The following is a 24,736-nucleotide window of genomic DNA, read 5'->3' as shown; positions in this document are numbered from 1 at the left end:
TTTTATCTTAAGCCACTATGTATTAGAGCAGCTCATTAAGCAGATAACCAGAAAAAAACAAGGATGTATTTCTCTTTACACTTAAAAACAGAATGAAGTGGAAGAAAAGAAGGGTTGGCTGATTAGAGAAGGTCAAAGGGGAGAGTGGAATCAGTTTCTCTAAAAGGAGATCATTATTGTGTTGGACTTGAATAAAAGATGAGTTCGGGATTTAGAAGACTCAGGGAATGTTTAAAAACTATGTCAAAATTTTTGGCAGACTGCTACTGTGATTTTGGGTCACACTTACAACTCTGGTCCAACTTCTTAGAGATTCAGAGGGAAAACAGCGGTAAAGTCTCACTTCATGCAGATGCTGTGAACAGTAATGAATAAACATGACAAATAAATATGCTGAAAATAAGAAGTGAAAATGCTAAATACGTTAGAAGCAATCTTTACACCTACTGAAAATCCTTCATCAGATGAGTTCAAATTGGAGGTGTCTCAGGAGAAAATAACTTTGAAAATACAAACAGATTTTATTTTTTGTACTTTTATTGAAAAGGTACATTTAAAAAAATACACAGACATTTTACCATTTACAGATTGCAGATACAGATGCTCTAAAAGAGTTCATTTTATTTTGCTGTCTTATACCTCTTGCCCCTGATATCACAAACATTCCAGTCTTGTTGATATCAGCTTAGAAACGGGGGCATGGAAGCATGACCTGCAACAGATTCAGTGAACAGAAACACAGATTGTTCAATTATAAATTTTTTTTATCTTCTGTACATTATTGCATTGGGGAGCCACAAAATTATGTAGCATCATTACAAATGAAAACAGGTTAAAAACGAAGATAATGACATAGAAATACATAGATTCATTGTCTTCTTGCAGAGTGCACGAGAGGTGCAAAAATGTGCAATTTAGGAAGCTCTTTTTCTGTTTGTATACATTTGCTTAGCAACTCAAAACTGGTGAGGAAGCTCCAAAATAAGTTAAACAAAAATAGCAGACAGGTAGTAATCAGAGCTATGTTATATGGCTTTCTATTTTGTTTAAATATCACCAAATAAAATGTAAAACAAAGAAAATACATTACTTAATCTTTTGTTCTCTCAAAGAGAAAATTCAAAGCTACTTTGCTTCCTAACATTTACACAGCAACTAAAAGTGTTAATTCAGACAAGAAATACAGATCTAGTACTACACAGGATACACAGCACTTGGGTCTAAAACAGTACACGATCCCTGTCAACAAGAGTACACCAGAAAGAAAACGCGGTGATCCGTTGGTAAGATGGTATCCACAAGCAAGCACTTGTGTTCATCTATTTTTGTTCCACACTAAAATGTGCCCAGTTGGATTCCAGGATTATTTACAGACGTGTGAGGAAGACCCTAGTTTTTCAAGTCTGTCAGGAAAATATTCCATATTGTTTCTAAGCCAGATCACACCCATGGAAAAATTGTCAGAGAATGATATATATGCACATATATATATTTTTTTCTGACAAACACATTTGCAAGAAACGCAGTATTTCAGATACACAAATTGAATGGGTTCGGGCAGGGGGAGGAAAGAGGGAGACAAAGCTTGTGCTGCTCAGATTCCGAAATTACAGGAGCGCCCCCCGAAAAACACTCTTGAATCTCAGTGACTTTCTCTTTGGAGTCAGGGCTCAGGGTGGTATGCTGCATTCTGCAGCTGGGTGCGGCACTGCAACTCAAAATGCTCGAATTGCTGAATCCTTTTTTGGCTTTCCTGCTCTACTTCCCTATCGCCTCAACCGTCTGGGGGCTTGCGGAACATCAGTATGGGGCGAAGAGGATGGAGGCAGGGGTCGCGCGGATGGGGCCGTGGCCCGGCCTCAGCAGAGCGGGAGGGATGGCTGCAGCCTGGAAGAGCGAGGCCGAAGGCCGGGGCGGCAGAGACAGCGCAGAGGACACGGCCGCCGCCGCCGCCAGAGGCGAGGACAGGAAGGCCGGTGCCAGAGGCTTCATCATATCCTTCTGGAATGCAAGTTTTGCCTACGAGAGGGAGAAAACCAGGAGTGGGGTGGGGAGAGAGTTTTAAATGATGGCAGCACTGATATATTTTCGTAAGTAAAAGCCAACATTCAGAAGTCAAAATTTAAAAATCTTGACCCGTCTAGATTATTTTCACAAAGCTGGTTTCAGTCTCTTGGCATATCTTAACTATAATTTGTTTCCATTTCAACTCTTGTCTGGTGGTCCTTGCCCCTGGGCTCTAGGTTCAGGAGAAAGCCTCTATGAATAGATACTGAAGCTATTTTATGCTGCTGCTCACAAGGAAAAACCAAACATGCCCAGAAGGTTTCTGTGTAGATTGTGGAGGAGTTCCATTCAAAATTCTGGCTTGTCTTAACCCACAATGAGGCTTTTAAGAGAATGTGCCTTACCCTTCAGCTCACATTAAAAAAGCTGCACTGGGTTAGGTAACTGGAGTTCAGGACACTGGGGACCCATGAGGAGTCAAGAAGATACAGTCAGATACAGTCAGTTTATACCTCTCTGGCCACTTAAAAACTATTCCCTGAAAATCTGCAGCTAACTCAGAGTTGTCATTGGTAATGATTGTAAGTGGGCTAGAAACTATCTATTTAAAAGGAATCCCAGGTGGAATCTTCCTGTGAAGTAAGAAATCAATCCTTAATCCCTCTCTTTTGCAATCAGGAGGAGCTTTGCAAGCTGGATTTGCTTAATGCTCGTAACACCTGCTTGCAGCATCCATGGAGCTTTGGAAAAGCTGGGGGTAATGTCAGTATCACCTCCAGCTGGCCAATCCCAGCTTTCAGCCTCAGACAGAACACCACATTGGGCTAAGTCCCAGGGAGATTAGGAAATCCTTCCATCTGGGTATTTATATGACATCTATTGGTGGAACCCATTGATATTTTTGCCAAGAAACTGAAAATAGCACATATTGAGAGCAGGTAAGAGGCTGACTCTCAACATGCCTGCTAGACAGGGAAAGAGAGAGGAATATGCACAACCCATGTGCTTTCTGGAAAAAGAGAAAAACATCCCAGAAAGGAGGAGGATATTAAATAGATGCACTTTGTTTTTGGAAAGCAGTCCTTTTCCCCAAGTGTAACATGCTCCAAGATTCCTCAGGCATCACTGCCCTTCTTCCCAAGACTTGACTTTTCTTTATATGCTAAAGAAGGGAATCTTCAGAAAATGTCCTGTGAACAGTAAGGTATTGGCCCTTAAAGAGGTTCAGTTTCTTTCTTGTAAGCAACCTATCTTCAAGGTGTCCTACAGAAGGGACTGAGTTCTTTCTAAATTTCCTCTCTATGAGGGCTATTTAAAGTCAAAACCCTTTCAGGACTAATTAGTGCTTAGACCCTCCTTACCCACAGTCTCTGCCCCAGCCAGCAAGGCTGCCCCACAAGACAGGTGAGCAGGCAAGGTGAACTTACTGCTAAAATGCTTGGGCTCCGCTGCAGTTTGTTGTAAGGGCTGTATTTCGGCTTTAATGGCTTCCCAGCAACTCGATCCTTATGCCTTCGGCTAGAAATGTGCTGAAAAAAGTTTGATGCATTAGCTGAATCGGTGTGTGAGTTTTATGCTATGTAAAATGTATTTCCTAGACAGAAAAATATGTCTGGTTCCTGAAAATAGGACATGCTGAGATCAGGTGAAGAGCTGGTTTCTCCATTCCCAGTTCCAGGTCCCTGGTTCTGTGGTGGTGCGGGTAAGATCACCACACTCTCTGAATTAAGATTTGCTCCCCATTATATTGTAACGCCTCTCTCCCCTTCCTTTCTCTGTGGCACTCCTTGAACTTTGCCTGGTTTTACCACTGTGACTAGGGGTTTCCCAGGTGGCACTAGTGGTAAAGAATACGCCTGCCAATGTAGGAGATGTAAGAGACACAGGTTTGATCCCTGGGTTGGGAAGATCCCCTGGAGGAGGGCATGGCAACCCACTCCAGTGTTCTTGCCTGGAGAATCCCATGGACAGAGGAGCCTGAGGGGCTACAGTCCATGGGGCACAGAGTCGGATGGGACTGAACAGGCATGCGTGCACCACAGTGACTGATGAATCTGTCTCCCTAAGCAGATTTTGGGTCCTTGGAAGACAGACTGAAGCTCTACTATCTTAGAAGTCCCTGTTCAGCTGTAAGCTCCAAGTGACCGCGGTGCTCCTTGGTCTCTAACACCAAGCCTGGAATCTGATATGTAGTAATAGTAAGTGAAAAGTAAAAGCATTAGTTGCTCAGTCGTGTCCGACTCTTTGCGATCCCATGGACTGGAATGGGTTGCCATGCCCTCCTCCAGGGGATCTTCCCAACAGAGAGATCAAACTCGAGTCTCCCTCATTGCAGGCAGATTCTTTAGCATCTGAGCCACCAGGGAAGCCTGTAGTAATAGTAGGTGCACAGATATTTAGTACCAACTTTTTCTTTCACATAGCACTTGCATGTTGTATATCGTAGGCATCCTATAAGGTCAGGAAATTTAACTATGAGCACAGTGAGAACCATTAACGTAGACTAGGGATACGGTCAAAAGGATACCCAAGCAACAGTGACTACTAATTCAGGGTACATTACCTGTTTGAGTTGAATTTCTGAATTAACGTGAACATCACAGATTTCACAATGAAATGTCTTGTTTTGTAGTCCTGACCCCTTACTGCCATTCTGCATCTTTAATCTTGATCCAGGTCTTGGATAGGACTTAATTGGACCAGCCCCATTACGAGCTTCAACCATAGTCTTGTGTTTAGATCCTAAGACAGAAAGAAACATATAGTAAATAGCTATTTAAGAACTATATGAAGCTCTTGAAAAGTTTATCTTTAGGTTGAATTTCCCAAAACTTTTTGAAATGACCTTTTTAATGCTAATCTGGTGCTTCCCAGGTGGTGCTAGTGGTAAAGAAACTGTCTGCCAATGCAGGAGATGCAGGAGACTCAGGTTCCATCCCTGGGTCGGGAAGATCCCCTGGAGGAGGACATGGCAACCCATTCCAGTATTCTTGCCTGGAGAATCCCATGGACAGAGGAGCCTCATGGGCTAGGTCCCCACGGTCGCAAAGAGTTGGACACGACTGAAGAGACTTAGCATGCACATAGATTTAACATATTTTCATTGAGAAAAAAAGAGGAAACCATGAGTATATAATAAAGAAAATATGAAAATATAGAGAAGCATAAGAAAATAAACATTATGTCTATTTTTACCACCCAGAGATAACCACTGGTATCATTTTAGTGCATTTCTTTTCAGTTTCTTTTTTTAGTATACTAAAAAAATATATTTTAAAAATTGGGATCATGCAAATTAAATATCCTGAAAATTTCACACATCAAATCATATTTTCTTGTAATTTTACTGTAATGGCTGATAATATATTCTATCATCCTGGGTTACTATAATTCGTTCAACATTTCCCTGCTGAGGGACTTTTAGGTTGCTTCCATTTTTTTTTTTTCTCTTAGGAGTGTGTGGCAGTGAACGTTGTGTATAGAGAGATATTTGTCTTCATTTCTGTCATTTCATCATAATGAGTTTGGGGAAGTGCTAGATGCTTTTGAGAAAATAAAGAACAGAACAAATTTTATCTCCAAGCTGCTTCTGCCTTGCTGTTTCTAAAGTTGTTATACCATACTTTCTTAAAATCACTCCTTTGAATCAAAAAAGTAGAGAAGACTGAACAAACCTAATGTCTGAACAACAAAGGATAAGATATTCTGATGGGAAAACTCGATCTTGTTATAAACATTATTTAAATTCAAACAGTAGCTGCTAACCTGTGTTGTGTGCCTCTAGCTGTGACAGGGAGTTCACAGCCACTTTGCATAGTGAACAATAAAGCAGTTTTTTGGCTTTTTCTTCTTCTGATTCAGAAACAGTACCAGGCGCTCCATTCATGCTCTTGGAGGGAGAAGTGGCTGCTGCAGGTGGCCGGGCTGTTGTGCCAGGTTTGGGAAGAAATGAACCACCTTCAGAACTTGATACTTGATTGGAAACGCTGCCTTTTACCTTCCCTTTTTCTTCTAAGAGAGACACACAGAGACAATGTTAAGGCCTCATACCATAAAGACAGACAAATTGACATAAAGGAATTAAAAATAGAAATCTGATTTCTACATGTAGTTTTTGAAAAAATTTTATTTTATATCGGAGTATAGTTGATTTACAATGTTGTTTTAGTTTCAAGTATACAGCAAGTGGCACCCCACTCCAGTACTCTTGCCTGGAAAATCCCATGGACGGAGGAGCCTGGTAGGCTGCAGTCCATGGGGTCATGAAGAGCGGATACAACTGAGTGACTTCACTTTCACTTTTCGCTTTCATGCATTGGAGAAGGAAATGGCAACCCACTCCATGTTCTTGCCTGGAGAATCCCAGGGATGGGGGAGCCTGGTGGGCTGCCATTTATGGGGTCGCACAGAGTCGGACACGCCTGAAGTGACTTAGCAGCAGCAGCAGCAGCATACAGCAAAGTGATTCAGTTATACATATACATAAATCCATTCTTTTTCAGGTTCTTATCATATAGGCTATTACAGAATACTGAGTAGAGTTTCCTGTGCTATACAGTAGATCCTTGTATAAAAGAGATATATATGGTATATACATATGGTAGTTTGTGGTTATGTTAATCTCAAACTCCTAAGTTATTCTTCCCTACCCCCTACCTTTCCCTTTGGCAGGCAGAAGTTTGTTTTCTATATGTAGTTTGTGTGTGTGTGTGTGTGGTGCGGATTTTAATTGAGATTGATTGAAGAAAGAACTCCATGGCTTCAGTTCCCAGATCAGATCACTGCAAGGTCATGATGACTCCTGAAACATGACTTTGTTCTCCCACTTGCAGCAGGTAACTTTCTGTCTGATAGCCCTGAGTTATAAATTTTGTCCCTTTAATATATAGGGAAACCAGCTACCTTCCAATCTGATTAAATGCTATGATGGTAACATGAAATAAGGCATGCAATGGCAGTTTCATTTGACTACTCATGTTTTAATTATGACATGGAGAACATAAAGTTAAAATTCAGTTTTTATACCAAGTTAAAATTTTAACCTTGGGGAATAGGGCAGAGGGGAGGGAAGAAACATAGTTAATTTTGGTTATGATTGGTTTAAGTTTTTGCTGCTCTTTGAATAGCCATGCAGTTTACCCAAAATAAAAGACTCAAAGATTCTACTCATGATACTTATTAATTACTGCCAGTCTGAATCATAAGTTTTAAATAATGACATTAACCACAAGCACAGTATGAGGATTAGCCAAATCATTTACAGATGTCTTGGCATTTTGATCATGTAGCTACTAAATGTTTATAATCCTCAAGGCCCATGTGCAGGCTATAAGAGGGGTCAAAGTGACTTTAACAGAGTCTAACACTTTGGAGTTCATTTGCTATTCAAGACAGACTCTGTTCAGTGGCTCCTTTGAGAAAGAAGCTGGAGCTTCTAAGGCAAATACAAAATTCATCACAAGTTTAATCCTAGTAGAGCCTTGTTCTTAGAAAATGTCTGTAGATATGCTGATAAACTCTCATTAAGAGAGAAAGGGAATTAAAACTGAAAATTTATTTAACTGCCCTAACCATGTACCATGGACTTGGATGACCAAGAAGGAAGGAAGGATGAAGGAATGATAAGGTTCTGGGTGTCTCTTCTGTATTTGGGGCAAACCAACACTTCCACACACATCAAAAATGAGGGGAGATGGTATTTCTGCTTAATTGATTTAGGGATCAGCAGTTGATTTCCATCCCTTTTCCTGAGTTGGATTCATCAAGGTCAAGACTAGACACAGCAGGGATACTGTAGATAAATTTCCACACCTGGGTGGTGTTGGAATAAAGGAAAGCTCAGATCCCTTTTGATCCTTGGTTTCCACAATCTCTAGTCCTTTTTAGAACATTTATTAAAACTTCAGGATACCATGAAGTATGATGGAAAACATCTCAGGCTTTTACTACACTGACCTCAAATAGTATGAGTGAAGGAAGTAAATCAGTCTTCCTGAATGGTAATAGTAAGTAAGTTAGATTGAAGATTACTTCAGGCCTGGTATTCTCTTGTCTATAAGGATCCCTCAGATTGAATTTGCAATTTTCTAGAACTCACAAAGCAGTTATGCAGATGATAATGGCAGAAAGTGAAGAGGAACTAAAAAGCCTCTTGATGAAAGTAAAAGAGGAGAATCAAAAAGCTGCCTTAAAATGTAACATTTGAAAAACTAAGATCATGGCATCCAGTCCCATCACTTCATGGCAAATGGATGGGGAAACAGTGACAGACTTTATTTTCCTTTATTTTCCAAAATCACTGTGGATGGTTACTGTAGCCATGAAATGAAAAGATGCTTGCTCTTTGGAAGAAAAGCTATGACAAACCTTGACAGCATATGAAAAAGCAGAGACATTACTTTGCCAACAAAGGTCCATAGCATCCAAGCTATCCTTTTTCCAGTAGTCATGTATTGATGTGAGAGTTGGGGCATAAAGAAGGCTGAGTGCCAAAGAATCAATGCTTTTGAACTGTGGTATTGGAGAAGATTCTTGAGAGTCCCTTGGACAACAAGGAGATCAACCAGTCAATCCTAAAGGAAATCAACACTAAATATTCACTGGAAGGACTGATGCTGAAGCTCCAATACTTTGGTCATCTGATGTGAAGAGCAAAGTCACTGGAAAAAGACACTGATGCTGGGAAAGACTGAAGGCAGAAGGAGAAGGGGACAACAAAGTATGAGATGGTTGGCTGGCTTCATCAACTCAATGGACATGAGCTGGAGCAAACTCCAGGAGATAGTGAAGGACAGGGAAGCCTGGTGTGCTGCAGTCCATGGGGCTGCACAGAGTTAGACATGACTTAGTGACTGAATGATACAAAGCAGTGAAATAATTCAGTAATCTTTTAAGATTTGTTTCTATGGTATTACTCAGTTTCTTGAGATGGGAGCTTAAGTTATTGTGTAGCAAAATCCTTCTTGGCTTCAAGCAATCCATAAAATATTTTATATAAATTCCTAAGGAATCTGACATGTTTTAGTCATTTAGTCATCACTCATTCTGTCTTTTATTTATATTATTTTAATTTCCCTTATGTTGACCTCCCTCCTATACTCTTACATAGAACTTTATAATTTACTAAGTGCTATCACTTACATTATCTTTTAATCTCTTACAACAAACTTGTGAAAAACATAAGGCTGAAGATTATTTCTACCTTAAAAATGTGGAAATGGGGGCTCATTAATATTCAAAAACGCCCCACAGATTAGTAGGTAGCATCAATGAGCATGATCTTTTCTGTAACTATTCACCATGTAATGTATTAATCTTCCTGCACAGAGAGGACTTCACGTGGCATTAACATTATAAGAGGCATACATTAGTCACCTGGAGATGTGAAAAAGCTATTTCTTTGTTTTACAATTATAGCTTAGTTTTAAAGCATATTTACCTTAAAAATATTTATGGTATTCAATAATCATCTGATTCAGGGTACATTGAGAAGATGGACCAAATTATATCTTTTTCCTCTGTGTCCCTATTTCTTTAAGAAAAAGTACACAGATTTCCTTTTTACATCTCATTTTCAAAAGAGGTCATTTACTCATTAACAAGTGCATATTAATAATATGCTAACTGCTGACAATGTGCTAGATACTGAAGAGAATAGTTCTGATAAATAAAGTAGGTATAGAGTTTTAAAAGGGCTTCCCTGGTAGCTCAGCTGGTAAAGAATCTGCCTGCAATTCAGGAGACCCTGGTTTGATTCCTGGGTCAGAAAGATCCACTGGAGAAGGGATAGGCTATCCACTCTAGTATTCTTGGGCTTTCCTGGTGGCTCAGATGGTAAAGAATCTGCCTGCAATGCAGGAGACCTGGGTTCGATCCCTGGGTTGGGAAGATCCCCTGGAGGAGGTCATGGCAACCCACTCTGGTATTCTTGCCTGGAGAATCCCCATGGACAGTGGAGCCTGATGGGCTACAGTCCATGCGGTCACAAAGAGTCAGACCTGACTCAGCCACTGAACTTCAAGCATAGCACGGACTTTAAAAAAGTAATAGCTTAGCAGAAGATATAAGAAATTCACTCAGAGATCTCTAACTTATGACAGAAACTGGCAAGAGGCATGAGAATCTAGAATTGAAAGTAATTATGTTTGGTTAGGAAGGAATTTTTCATTAAGGAAGTGGCATCTGTCTAGGTTTTGAAGATGAGTTTCGAAGGTCAGATTTAGAAAAGCATGGAATGGAGTGGAAAGGAGCAGGAAGTGAATGGTTAGAAGTGGAAATGTGAGGGAATGTTAGGTGTTGGAAAGCCTGGGGTTTCCTGGTGAGTACCTGGTAGGTCAGCACAGAAAAGGGCAACAGGTGTAATCGGAGATGTGAGGGTGGATTGAGTCAGAAGGCAGAGAATAGTTTAAAACTATTAAAGTAGATTCTGCTGCTAAGTTGCTTCAGTCGTGCCTGACTCTGTGCGACCCCACAGACGGCAGCCCCCCAGGCTTCCCTGTCCCTGGGATTCTCCAGGCAAGAACACTGGAGTGGGTTGCCATTTCCTTCTCCAATGCATGAGTGAAAGTGAAGTCGCTCAGTCGTGTCCGACTCTTTGTGACCCCATGGACTGCAGCCCACCAGGCTCCTCCCTCCATGGGATTCTTCAGGCAAGAGTACTGGAGTGGGATGCCATCACCTTCTCTGAAAGTAGATACTAAGGACAGCTGTTTCCCTTTTAAAAAGTTATGGAGTATTTAAGATTTACATGGTTTCACATTTAGATAATTTATGTTTAGTTTGCATGCCCTAGATAGATCAGAGTCTTAAACTTTGAGAATATTAGGAATATATTGACTTTGGAAATGTGTAAATGGTTTCATCATATTCAGGGGATTATGCTGCTGGATTGATACTAGCTAGTCAATAAGACAGATCCTAAAATCGGGAAAGTCTCTGATGCAATAGTTTGTTTAAATTCTGACTTTCTTTCTGGATATGTATACTTATAAGCATCAAAGCCTAATTTTAATTGTTAGATATTTTTATCAAAGTCTGTTATTTCTCTTCCCTTACTGACATTTTTACAGCCTTCTTATTTTGTGTATTTGAAAGTTTAATTAATGAACTGTTTACTTCTGTTTCTTTTAATAAAGATGCATGTCATCTGGAACTTCTGGTTAATATGAATTCCAGTTTCAAGTATTCCCTCACCTAATGTTAATTAGCAGGTTTTCTGACTGTCTTAATTATTTCCTGATTACTCAGACTCCTTTCTTAAGGTTTTATCCTGCAGGATTTTGAAGCAAAATTTGCTAAGCTACATCAGAATTGCCCTTTATAACAAATATCCATAATTTATGCATCCAAATGAATTTAGTTTTTCAAAGTAGCTTTCTTGAAAGGTCCCACTCTGGTTCACTTATTTTCCAAAGCTCAAAACATTTTGAAAACCTCTCTTTTTGGAACATTTTCATTTCCAGTTGATAAACCAGGTGAAAGAAATCAGTTTTCAATATTTGTGTATCACTTTTTTTTTTAACTCCAAAAATTTTACTTGAATTGACCCAGCTTAACACTATTTTACTTATATATAGCCTCAGAGCACAAATACTCTGACATGGAATATGAAAAGAACATGTAAGAAATCTGAAATCAGTTTTTAGAAACTAATACTGTTGGTAATTAGAAGAGTCATGTCCATTTACAGGTCTTGATTTTAAAAACAAAATAATATTCTAACTATATCGTAGATCTTATTTTGAAGTAGAACTTTGGAAGCTATAATCAACTTTTGATTTCACACGAGGTTTACTCTTGAGTTTACTGTTATAAATAGAAGTTTTTTTCTAATCAGGTGTCAATGGCTTCAATAACAGATAACATATCAATAACAGATACATGCAGTATTTTATATGATAAATGGTTGATATAGAAAATAAAGTTAGACAAACATTAAAAAAAAATTAAAATCGCCCATGATTCTATCATCTAAAATAAAAGTCAACAAACTTTTTTCTGTAAAGCACCGGATAATAAACATAGTGGGCTTTTAGGGCACACAGTCTCTGTTTCAACTTGTGCTAAACTTGCTGTAATAGCAGGAGAGTAGCCATCTGTACATGTGATTATGGCAACCCACTCCAGTGTTCTTGCCTGGAGAATCCCAGGGACGGGGGAGCCTGGTGGGCTGCCGTCTATGGGGTCACACAGAGTCAGACACGACTGAAGTGACTTAGCAGCGGCAGCAGCAGCACATGTGATTGAAAAAACTCAGAAAAAGAGGCAGATTTAGCCTGCAGGTATCAGTTTTCTGATCCTTGATTTGGATGGTTATGCTTTGATATGTATTACTCCACATTATTGTATATAATAGTATATATGAATAGACAGAAACATAATGTTCTATTATTAACATTTGTTGCTTAGCAATGTATCAAGAATATCTTTCCGTTTCAATAAATATAGACAGAATTGGATCATGATTTATAACACCAAATGATGTATACTTACATGGGTATACTATATTTAACAAATCTTTTGATATTTAGGTTATTTCTGGTTTGCACTTTTACTATTGTTAAAAAGATACTGAGCAGGAATTCTTTTACCTGGGAATGAAGCTCACAACCCCAAACTGAAAGCAGTTGGTATCAAGTAATTCAGTAGCTTAGAGACAGTCCTCAAAGAACCCCCAGACACATACTGGTAGCATTTAGAAATACGGCAGTAGACTTCTCCTGTTGCCTACACCCTACCACCTACCACTTGGACTGTACAGGGATTGGAGGACTTGCGGGCACTGTACGTTTCTTGTCTGGTTGGAGGCTTCTGAATCCAGACAAATAAGTAAAGCTAGATAAGCATGTAACAAGGGGACAATGGTATTTCATTCCCCCATCATACGACTTTAGGCCTTGGTGGTCTGTCCCTCATGCCAGGTGAGGTAGAGGAAAGGAAGGCTGGACAGAGATGAGGCTGAGAAAAGGTGGCCAGGCTTGAGCCTTGCCACTGCTACAGACACAAGAGGGCTGATCATCAGGACCCCGGCAGTAGGAGCCTGCAGAGTGGACCTTTGGTGGCCAGGACTGAGGAAGAATTGAACCATGTGGAGCCCTTACACATGGTCTTTGAGAAGCATCTGGATACCTGCCATGCAGAAGGCATCAATTATTGTCCTTAAGTACCAAAGCATTTGCCCTCCCTTCCATTCCTTCTCCCATCCCTAAAGATTGGAAAGGGCAAGAATCAGAAATGATATGATGGGGAAGAAGGAAAGGGCAAGCTATGCCTCTTCCCGTGGTCCAATCTGAGCCAGGATGAAGGCAGTGTTCAGCTGGATAAGAGCCTAAAGTTGCAGATAAGACCAGACTTTCTTCTGATATCTGACAATGCCTTTGAGGAATGAGAAAGGAAGATTCAACAGAGTATATAGGCAATCATGTTTGTATGCCACTGAACTCACATATACTCAATAAACAGCACTGTGTACAGACAGCTCTGTATACCTGTATTATAGTTTCCTCAGGAACTAAACTTTGAAGAGAAATTTTGAGACAAAAAGCTTGTGATGCACATTGCCAAATTGCCCTCCAGATGGTTATACAAATTAATACTCTTAGAGCTTTGTAAGAGATTGCTGGCTTCCCTGTACCTTTACCAGCCTAAGCATCCATTGTTTTTTGCCAATATGACAGATGTAATACAGTACCTCATTGTCAATTTGATTCTCATTTCTTTTTATACTAAACAGGTTGAATACGTTTTAATAAAACTAATGATTTGCATTTCAAAGTAATTTTTTAAAAAATTCTTAATTCTAAAAGGGAACAAAACTCTTGAGCTAAATGCATTTTTAGGAGTTAAAGTTTTTACACTAAATATGTAAACTTTACCATAATAACAAGCCTCCTCTTATATACAAGCAATATATATATACATATCTCTGTGCTCAGTTGCTGATTCATGTCCAACTCTTTGCAACGCTATGGACTATAGCCTGCCAGGCTCCACTGTCCTGGAATTTTCCAGGCAAGAATACTGAAGTGGGTTGTCATTTCCTACTCCAGGGGATCTTCCTGACCCAGGGATCAAACCCAGGTCTCCTAGGTCTCCTGCACTGGCAGGTGGATTCTTTTACCTCTGTGCCACCTGGGTAGCCTATATATATATATTAATTTTTTAAATTGAAGCTTGTTGATTTACAAGGTTGTGTTAGTTTCAGGTGTATAGCAAAGTGATTTAGTTATACTTACATATATATCTATTCTTTTTCAGATTCTTTTCCCTTATAGGATATTATAAAATATTGAGCATAGTCCCCTGTGTTAGACAGTAGGTCCTTGTTGGTTGCCTATTTTACATGTAGTAGTGTGTATATGTCAATCTCAAACTCCTCATTTATCCCCCCACCTTTCTTTCCACTTTGGTAACCATTAGTTTGTTTCCTATGTCTGTATACGTAACTAATATTGTTAAGTTGGTTGAAGCAGTGTTCTTAGAAGCTGAGTTCAGAGGCTCAATCCTTATTTCAAGAAGTTTACTTTCATGTAAAACAAACAAAAAATGACCTAGTAGATGTTCCTGGCAGTTATAGCTTAGAGTGATAGCAAAAGCAGCCGTAATAATCACAAATTAAAAGCCAGTCCTAGTTGAATACTCTCTATAGACCAAGCAGTATGGTAAGAACTTATGGTCATTATCTCATTTATTTTTCGTATCCTCTAATGAGGTACTGTTAACTATCTGTACCTTTTTCTTTCTTTTTTATTGAGGTATAACTTATATACTGTAAAGTACACACAGTTTAATGAATTTATACCTATGTATATATTTGTGTCCCCTTCATGGATCACAGCCATGTCATGGTGAAGGGGCTTGCATAACTCAATGAAGCTATGAGCCATGCTGTGCACGGCCACCTAAGACAGATGGGTCATAGTGGAGAGTTCTGAAAAAACGTGGTCCACTGGGGGAGGGAATGGCAAATCACTCCAGTTTTCTTGCCATGAGAACCCCATCAACTGTATAAAAAAGCAAAAAGATATGACACAGAAAGATGAGCCCCTGGGTTGGCAGGTGTCCAATATACTACTGGGGAAGAGCAGAGGACAGCTACTAATCGCTCCAGAAAGAGTAAAAGAAGAGGGTGGCAGAGGATGAGATGGTTGGATAGCACCACCGACTCAGTGGACATGAATCTGGGCAAACTTTGGGAGTTAGTGAAGGACAGGGAGGTCTGGTGTGCTGCAGTCCATGGGGTCACATATTCGGACATGACTTAGTGACTGGCCAACAACAAATACATTTATGTTAACCTCAGGTATACAGAAGATATACGATATTAATATATAAGATATAGAGATACAGAATGTTTCCACCACCCTGGAAAGGTCCACTGGATCCCCAATCAGTTGATACTGCCCTTCCCTCCAAAGATAACCACCATTCTCATCTCTATCAACTTAGATCTGTTTTGCCTAGTTTTGAACTTCATATAAATGGATTTGCCCAATATATATTATTTTATACTTGTCTTCTTTCATACAACATTATGTCTGAGATTCATCCATATTGTTGCACATATTATAGAAGTTTGTACTTTTCCTGATGGTTGGATAGTATTCATTGTATGACTGTGCCATAGTTTATTTATCTACATTAGTATTAATGAGCATTTGAAATGTTTCAATTTTTGGCTATTTTGAGTAATGCTACTATAAACATTATTAGACATGTTTTTGGTAGACAGAAATAATCATTTATGTTTCCTATCTATCTCTACACATATATATTTATCTTTAGTAGATTCTGAAGAGTTTTCCCAAATGGCAGTACTGATTTATATTTCTACCAGCAATGTATGAGAATTCCAATTGTTCTACAGTCTCTCTAATAAACAGTATCACTGTTTTCAGTCCTTTTGACTTTAGCTGTTCTGGTGAGTGACTAATAATATGGAACATCTTTGCATATTATAGGCTAATTGTATATCTTCTTTTGTGAAATAGATATTTCCCTCATTAAAAAAAATAGATTGTAAGCTTCTTTCTTAATGATTTATAGGACCAGGAGTCCTTTTTCAGATACATGTATTATAGATTATCTCCTCAGAGAGTGGTATGCTTTCCTCTCTCTAATGTTGTGTTATAATTACAATTGTTCATAAATAAAAAATAACCAAGTCTTAGACAGACTAAATAACTTCCCACATTCATTCAGTTACTAAAATGGTAGAGCATGGATTCAACTACAGGCTTCTGAATCCTAAGCCAGTGCTTCTTATTGCTCTTCTGTTTTGAGGGAGTAGGGATTAAGAATGTTCAGTCTCAGTAATACTTTTCTGAAGGCCTGACATTGTTGAATAAAGGTAAGTGAGTGGATGGAAATGTCTTTATATATCTTAGTTACATGATGCCATATAAACATAGCACATTATAGGCAAAATTTGCTGAGAACCAGACAAATAAGTCTGTTTTAATAAAGTTTCTTTAAGGTTGCAAATTTGTGTGAAACCTAGGAAACCTTCTTAAAGGCATATCTTTTGCTTCTGTGTTTTCTTCTCTGAGTTCTCACTTCTTGACTAATTTCCTAGAAGGGTTAATGGACTTCCACAAGAAAGTTAACGATGCTCTATGTGAAGTAAAAATGTCCTTGCATTTTTGTTTTTGATAACACATGTGTTGGTTTATCAAGTTATACAAATAACAACTAAAAATATTTTCTGCCACTGAGAAATGGCAAAGATTTAAAGATTATCAGAGAGGGAAAGATAAGATATAGTATCTGCTTGATTGAAATGTGAAGCAGCAGAACCATTCTGAGACATATGTGAAGTTCACACCACTCTACCAAGTAAGTCCCACCTAAGAATACATCATAAGGAAATAACCATCTACCTATCCAACTAATTTAATAATTATTGAGTACCTGTGACATTATCCTAGGCACTAAAGTTAGAGGTGAAAAGACCAGATCTTTGAATCAATGAAATTAATTATCTAGTGGTGGAGCCAGAAAAGTATGTGTGTGTGTGTGTGTGTACATATATATATATATATTTATACAAATACACATATACTTTTATTACATGTGTATACATTTATAAAATGTATGTTAAATACATAGAAGCAGGTATAAAACATGTTTATATTATATATAAGCATATATAAAATGTACATAATATATACATATATGTATATACATGCATATATATGTATAATGTATGTGTGTGTATATATAGTGTATATATATATATATAGTCTCATAGTATTAAGGGCACTAGGAAAAATAAAGCATGGCATGGTAATAGAGTCATTTCAAGCCTGTCTAAAGAGGTAATATTGAAAGACCCTTGAATAAAATAGCAGGAATTCTGGGAAGAAGAGCATTCCAGGAAGAAAGAGTAGCAAGTACAAAAACCTTAAAATGAAATGAGCAAGATCAAGGTGAGTGAGAAGAGCAAATGCAGGCTGTGAGGCAAAGGAGCTGATCAGAGGCCATATAGTCTGACAGAACATGAGAGAAATTTGGATGTGATCAAAGTGTGATATCTGAGTCTCCCGAGGGGTGATCTGAGCCATGTTTTCCTAAGATCATTCTCACTGGTATGTGGAGAACTTGTGAAAGGATAACACAGGGAGGAGTTAGGAGACTACTGTAGTTGTCCAAAAGAGAGCTGATGGTTGCTTGGATCAGGGTGGTAATGGTTGCTTGGATCAGGGTGGTAGTAGAGAATCGAGCAGTATGTTTAGGATATATTTATGGGTAGAAACAACCAGACTTACTGGCTGATTAGATGTAGGGTATCAGAGAAAGGAATCAAGGATTACTACCAAGATTTCAGCATGAACATTTGGTGAATGGTGGGTGGTATCATTCACTGAGATTAGAGATAATGGTATTTAGGAGAATGACCAAACTTCCTGGTCTCTCAGCCAGGAAAACTTCGGTATTCTTAGTTCTGTTTACTGATGAATAAACCTAAAGCAAGTGACTTAAGTGATTGGTGCCTTAATCTGAACATGTGCAAAATACCATCATTTTCTCCTTGGGCTCTAAGAAACAATAAGATTGTAAAGGTAAGGCAAGGACTTCAGGCAGAAGACACAATGAAAAGTTAATAGTTTTGGGGCCTATGCTCAAGTGATTCACAGTTAATGAGATCAAGGTCATGCTCTGTTTCACATTTAAGGGCTGTGGATATCTAAATCTGTGTCTTGTGTTGAGTACCGAAAAAATATGTGAACCAGTCTTTAGAAGTAAATCACCACAAGTGGACGATGCCAGCTCACACCCCAGGCCCCAAAGCAATGAGTTTTTAGGGAGCAATAGTATTCATTCAGTTACATATTATTTTTATCATTATGCCTTCAAAATACTTAAATTTTGGATAGAATTTTAATATATGAATTTTGCTTTCAGTGAAAATGCAATAGGTCCTCTGTTTATTGTGCAGTCATTTACCATTTGTCAGTTTTTGAAAAACTATGAGCCTTGCTCACTCACACCTATCAATGTCTTTCCAAGCCAAGCTTTCCAGAATAGCAAAGGAGTTCCAAATTCAGAAAGGTGCTCAGGAAACAAGACTACAATTTCAATAGAATCGTACTTTGTGCTTTCTGAGGTCACTGAAGGATACTGCTTGTCAGTTTTTGCAATAATTTCCCTTTTTACACTTGATACTGCACAAAAAAGATTAGGCACCAGAAGCATGCAGTGTAAGGATGGCTGGTCATACTCTTTCCTGTTTTCACAAGTGCATTGTCCAACAACTCATTTTTATTTCAAAAAAACAAAAGAAATGCCCGGATTATAGCTTAACACTCATGGAAGCAAATTAGTTCACTTTGAAACAGAATTCTGAAATCATTCTCTTCATTTTATCCATTTCTCAATGATGAGAAATGAATGGGTGTCAGTCAGAGGACCTACTTTCTTCGTGTGGTCTTGTGAGGAATGAAACTGAAAAGCCCAAGGGACTCTGCACCGGACAAAGAAACATGGCGGACCGGTATGTATATCAACTTGTGTGCTGCAGAAGACTTCTTAAGCCTCTGCCTCACTTGTCTACTTCTTATCTATGCTCTGACACAGTACAGATGATAGAAACCACCAACTGATGACACGTTTTAAAGTTTAAGATAGAATTCCATTAAGACAGTTAATGGATGTGTGAGGGAGGTGAGGAAGCAGTAGCATACGAACTGCAAGATGAAGCCAATTTGGTACCTTGGAGTTCTTTGCAAAACAAAATGTAATTAGAGATGTACAGATGCTGGAGCATCATCACTGTATCAGTAGATGCACAAAGAAATGAGGATTCATTTGTAGTCTAACAGGACTGCAGCTGTTAAAAGAGCAGGAAGAGAAGACCTACATTGCAGATAATGTTTGGATATAACAGTTTGCCTCTCTTTATTTATTAGATGTTTTCTTAGAAGGTGATATGCAAAAAGTTCTTGGAAAATCTAGTAATAATTTGAATGCACTATTTAAAAGAATTTTTTTTTTTGGAAAGTAGAGCTCTTTTGGTAATGGAATAACAACATACACATTTTTAAATTCTGTAAATTTACAGATTAGATTTGCTTAATTAGAAATATATATAGTAGCAAAGTTATATACCTGGAGAAAATGTCAATAAATCAGACAAATGGGAAAACAAGTGATTCTATAAAGGAAATATACACAACCAGTCAGCTTGCCCAAGGCAGGTTTACCCTTTTTCTTAAGTCCTCTATTATAAACACTGCAAATCTCTCATGAGCAAATGTCTGGCCTTCCATTCCTGAGAAAAATGGCCCAGCTGGATGAATTTCCCACTGATGTTACAGTTTCTCTTCTCTGCACCTATTTTGTTTGCATCTCTGAGGAAAGGTAAGTGCTTCCACCTGGACTATCTATCTTTTAAATCTCTTCTCTCTTTCCTGTAGCTCTATTTTGTTTCTATTAGGTTCTTTCTGTTTACAAAATGCTAACATTTTCATGTTCCAAAGCCTCTGACTTGGTTCTCTCATGGAGCTTTCCATTTATCTTTTTTTGGCACTGAACTTGCAGTGGTCCTGTGCAGTGGCCCTTTCCCGTTCCTCTCTCCCTGTCTATCCTTACCCATCTGCAGAAGCCAGTGGTCTCTCTTTAGTATTCTCTTGCACTGGGCATACAAGTTCCTTTCTGAAATGCTCTACCCACTTGATGTCCACTACCCTGCCCTTGCCTGGTTCTCCTTCAGCCTCAATAAAAGCTCATCCAGGACTTGTTCATCAGTTCCTATTCTTCTGCCTGCCTCTAGGTGTTGGCATCCCTCAAGGTCATTTGTTGTCCTCTTTGTGCATTATGTGATCTAATTCACTCCAGTGACTTCCTCTACCACACTGACAGAGACTCCTAAAATCACAGGTCAAAGTTCTACAGGTTCATAAACCACCCCCCTCCGTTTCCCTAACAGTCTGTGGACATATATTTCTGGGTATTTCCAACTCAACATGCCAGATACTGAATGAATGAGCTGCTTCACATAGGAACGCTTCCAAGAAGTGCCCGTCAATTGATGACCTTCCAGTTGTATTAGAATTGTCAGCAAACACTCCTGAATTCTTTCCTCTTTTATCCTCTACATTTAATGAATGACCAAAATTTATTGATACTACCTCCTAAATACCTCTTCTGTAGCCTTATTCACCTTTTCATCCCATAGACATTTATTCAGCATCTACCATCTGCCCCTGCCTCATTTCAGGCCCCCATTTTATCCTCCTTGGATCATCATAAAACTTCTTTAGAGATATTGTTACTTCCAGTCTACTCTCCAAGTCTTTCCCTCTCAACTCCTGCTCTACGTTCTCATAATCCTCTTCATATAATTATATTTTGATCTCACACTAACTACAATGTTTCACACTTAAATTTATTACCGGGATAGAGATATTCTTATGCTCTAGAACAATGTTTTAATTCATTTTTGTGTCCAACATTCAGAAAACCATAGGTGGACAATAAGTTTTTTGAAGTAAGGAATATTTAACTCATTGCAGTGTTTTCTAGCCTCACAAGTAAAAATACTAGAAAAATCCACTGTTAACAGCCAAATCATAACTAGTGAAATGAATATAGATAGAATGGATAAATACATTTCAGCCATTGATTATGTACAGTACTTGAATAATTATTTCCAAAGGTTTTATATATATGTTTATATATGCATATCAAATATCAATGCATATATATCTTTAGGAATCCTACACAAACTTACATATAAATAATAAGCGTGTACCTTAGCCAGAAAATTTAAAGTACATGTGAAAACACAAATATCACAAAAATATAGCCAGACCTCTTTGCAATTTAACTGGTGTCTGGGTCTCAGGAAGATTTCTCATGGGCTCTTTGTGTTTGGAAACTCATCAGAGGTTTGTAGCCCAACAACCCACCTGACCAATCAGTAACCATAAGCAGTCGGTAACAAATTACATCATACTATACTCATCTGAGTCTAACTCAATAGAGGAACTAAAAAGCCTTCTGATGAAAGTGAAAGAGGAGAGTGAAAAAGCTGGCCTATAGCTCAACATTCAGAAAATGAAGATCATGGCATCCAGTCCCATCACTTCATGGCAAATATATGGGGAAACAGCGGAAACAGTGTCAGACTTTATTTTTTTGGGTTCCAAAATCACTGCAGATGGTGATTGCATCCATGAAATTAAAAGACGCTTACTCCTTGGAAGCAAAGTTATGACCAACCTAGATAGCATATTGAAAAGCAGAGACATTACTTTGCCAACAAAGGTCTGTCTAGTCAAGGTTATGGTTTTTCCAGTGGTCATGTATGGATATGAGAGTTGGACTGTGAAGAGAGCTGAGCGCTAAAGAATTGATGCTTTTGAACTGTGCTGTTGGAGAAGACTCTTGAGAGTCCCTTGGACTGCAAGCAGATCCAACCAGTCCATCCTGAAGGAATCAGTCCTGGGTGTTCATTGGAAGGACTGATATTGAAGCTGAAACTCCAATACTTCGGCCACCTGATGCGAAGAGCTAACCCACTTGAAAAGACCCTGATGCTGGGAAAGATTGAGGGCAGGAGAAGAAGGGGATGACAAAGGATGAGAGGGCATCACTGACTTGATGGACATGAGTTTGGGTGGACTCCAGGAGTTGGTGATGGACAGGGAGGCCTGGCGTGCTGCGGTTCATGGGGTTGCAAAGAGTCGGACATGACTGAGCGACTGAACTGACCTGATACTCATCTGAGTTATCAACAATTACATGATTGATAAACTTACGCAACAATGCTCTTTAAGAAATTCCAAGTACTATGTCTTGTGGTATTATTTAACTTTCCTCACCCTTTTAGATAACAGATGCAGGTTTTGTATCCTAGTGATGATACCACTCATGACCAACCCAAATCCCTAAGACACATAATCGTTAGCAGGTGGCCTGAGACTGACCCAGTATACTCTGAGTCCTATAGTCACCCATTTAGGCCTCCTCCACCTAGGAGCCTCATTTGGACTTGATCTAATTCCAAATGTCCACAAGGGTTACCCATGTAGTATAGTATTGTTTGACTTATTTCACAACACCTGCTAGTTAGCTCACCTGCTTTGATAGTCACAAGACTTCTCATTGGAAAATGTTGATCTCAGTGCCCCACTTGAGGGTGAATTGTTGGACCAGTTTGAAAGTGGAAAGAATGAGCCATATAGAATTCTCCGTATGGCTTATGATATGTAAAACGAAGCAAAGGACTTGCATGACAAGCTCAAAAACACCAAAAAGCTAAGTACTGACATGGAAATGAAAGCTAGTTTATGAAATTCTCATAGCACTAAAATATTATACATTGGGTCAATATGATGCTTGCGGGCCCTTTTCATCTCATGCCACGTTACCATGGCTCTAGCTAAATTCCAGAAATCCTGTCTCTTCAAGCATGGTTTATCACTGTGAAGCTTGCTAATTCCTAATTAACTATGTTTATGTCTAATTTTCATATCTTGGCCTTTAGACTAATCCTGGAAGCACGGGAAATTATCTATAAATAAAAGTGACTCTACTGAATCGGAATGTGCATGCACTTACGATTTAAAAAAAAAGCGTATTTAAGTAACTTAGGATCCATCAGTCAGGTGGCTAATTTTATAAGTTCAAAACAGGTCCTGTGCTGTAATTTTCTGCCAGGCTCAGTAGTGACTGAGGACATCCCTGCCCTTTCCATTTGAAAGCCTGTGTCAATCAGGTTCTGGCCAATGGGCTACACCCTCCTCAGTGATTTTGTGACCCAATGAAATGATTATCACTGCCCTCCTTGTCTGAGCACCACATGACACCTGCTCCATTGTCCCTTGTGCCACTTTATCGGAGAGTAGAAGCTGCCAGTCTTGCACTCAGATAAAACAGTGGCATCTCCAAATATCTCCATGCTGGAAGTTGGCAGCTTATACTCTGTATCAGTGAGCTGGCACTGATATAGTGAACTTGTCACTTCTAAGTGAGCACAAAAGAGGGCTTATTTGCTAGACCTTGAATCTAATGAACAGCTTTTTCCTATTTTGTATAGTTTTCCAGTCATTTGACTTATACAATAGAGAAATCATATTTCGACTTCTTCAGGTTAAAAAATTGCCCCTTTTCTGATTTGTCATCAAGAGGTGTGACACAGTTATTTCTGAGGCAGCTTTATTATGGAAAACAGAATAAGTAACTCATGTCACTCAAATCAAATCCCCCGGGGAGTAGGTCCAGTAGCGATTCAAAAGCCAGGAAAAAGATTAAAAACCAATTTTCTAGGTGGAATGAGGAACAGGTTCTTTTTCTTCTAAACTAATGGCCCTTCACAGAGGAAACATTCACAAGGTACAAGGGGGACATTTGAATTCTCTTCCTCCCACCTTCTTCCTTTCTTTAGGAATGCAGACTTTAGGCTTAGCTTTGAGGCTCCAGGCAGGGTGAGGAGCACACTGATGATGGAAAGGTCAGCCTGAGAGATACTGAGGAAACTGAGTCCTCACCTACAATGTCTATCTTTACCTAATAATGTATAAAACATTGTCAGCCAACAAGTTTAGTGCCTTAGGCTGTTCCAAGGAGACAGGTACAGGCTTTTATTCTGCATGGACTTAGCTGGGTACTGCCTGCCCTAAGGAGACTGTGTAGACTTTCAGGGGCTGGACTGCCCAGGTTTAAGGAAACTACCAACCCCTCAAAAATATATCACTAAAAGGCAATCATACTTCTCCATTTCAAAACTAGCATTTGTATCTAAATTCAATCTGCTGCTTTATTGCAAAGTTGTCATAACCAGCTTTATATTTAAGACATACAGGTTGCAGGAAAAAGTCTGTCGACCAGAGAAAGTCTCCTTTAAAAAGGTGAGATTGATTTAAGAAGCCTGATCTCTAAAGGGGTTTGTCTAGGGTGTCTCATCATGGTTAGGGGTACTGCAACATGGGGGCTTATGACTGTGACCACGATGAAATTGAGGAGGAAAGAGATATGACATTGTACTGCAGACTGTGAGCTTCCCAACTATAATACAAAACAAATGGCTAAGAGTTTCTTTCCTGCCCACCTGTGCCCCAAGGTATATAAACCTCATTAAGTCATTGGTTGTGGTGGTGGTTTAGCTCTAAGTTGCATCCTACTCTTGCGACCCCATGGACTATAGTCCACCAGGCTCCTCTCTCCATGGGATTTCCCAAGCAAGAATAGTGGAATGGGTTGCCATTTCCTTCTCCAGGGCATCTTCCCC

The 24,736-nt window shown here is 39.1% G+C and overlaps 1 protein-coding gene across 8 annotated transcripts in view; it reads right to left on the bottom strand.

Moving 5' to 3' along the window:
* Window positions 1–576: 576 nt before the first annotated feature.
* The window catches only part of ZNF385B (zinc finger protein 385B), a 352,923-nt gene continuing 328,763 nt past the window's right edge, over window positions 577–24,736 (bottom strand). For all 8 annotated transcript variants that reach the window (XM_052655478.1, XM_052655486.1, XM_052655517.1 and 5 more), the window contains 4 exons: window positions 5,773–6,018; window positions 4,571–4,749; window positions 3,435–3,536; window positions 577–2,019 (listed from right to left, as the gene is read on the bottom strand). In XM_052655478.1, the coding sequence (XP_052511438.1) occupies window positions 1,801–2,019; window positions 3,435–3,536; window positions 4,571–4,749; window positions 5,773–6,018 (746 nt within the window). In that variant the 3' untranslated portion in view covers window positions 577–1,800. The remainder of the gene's footprint in view (window positions 2,020–3,434; window positions 3,537–4,570; window positions 4,750–5,772; window positions 6,019–24,736) is intronic.

The sequence above is a fragment of the Budorcas taxicolor genome, chromosome 2 (assembly GCF_023091745.1).
Source record: "Budorcas taxicolor isolate Tak-1 chromosome 2, Takin1.1, whole genome shotgun sequence".
Lineage (NCBI taxonomy): Eukaryota > Metazoa > Chordata > Mammalia > Artiodactyla > Bovidae > Budorcas > Budorcas taxicolor.
This window is presented reverse-complemented; position numbering and strand designations above follow the sequence as displayed.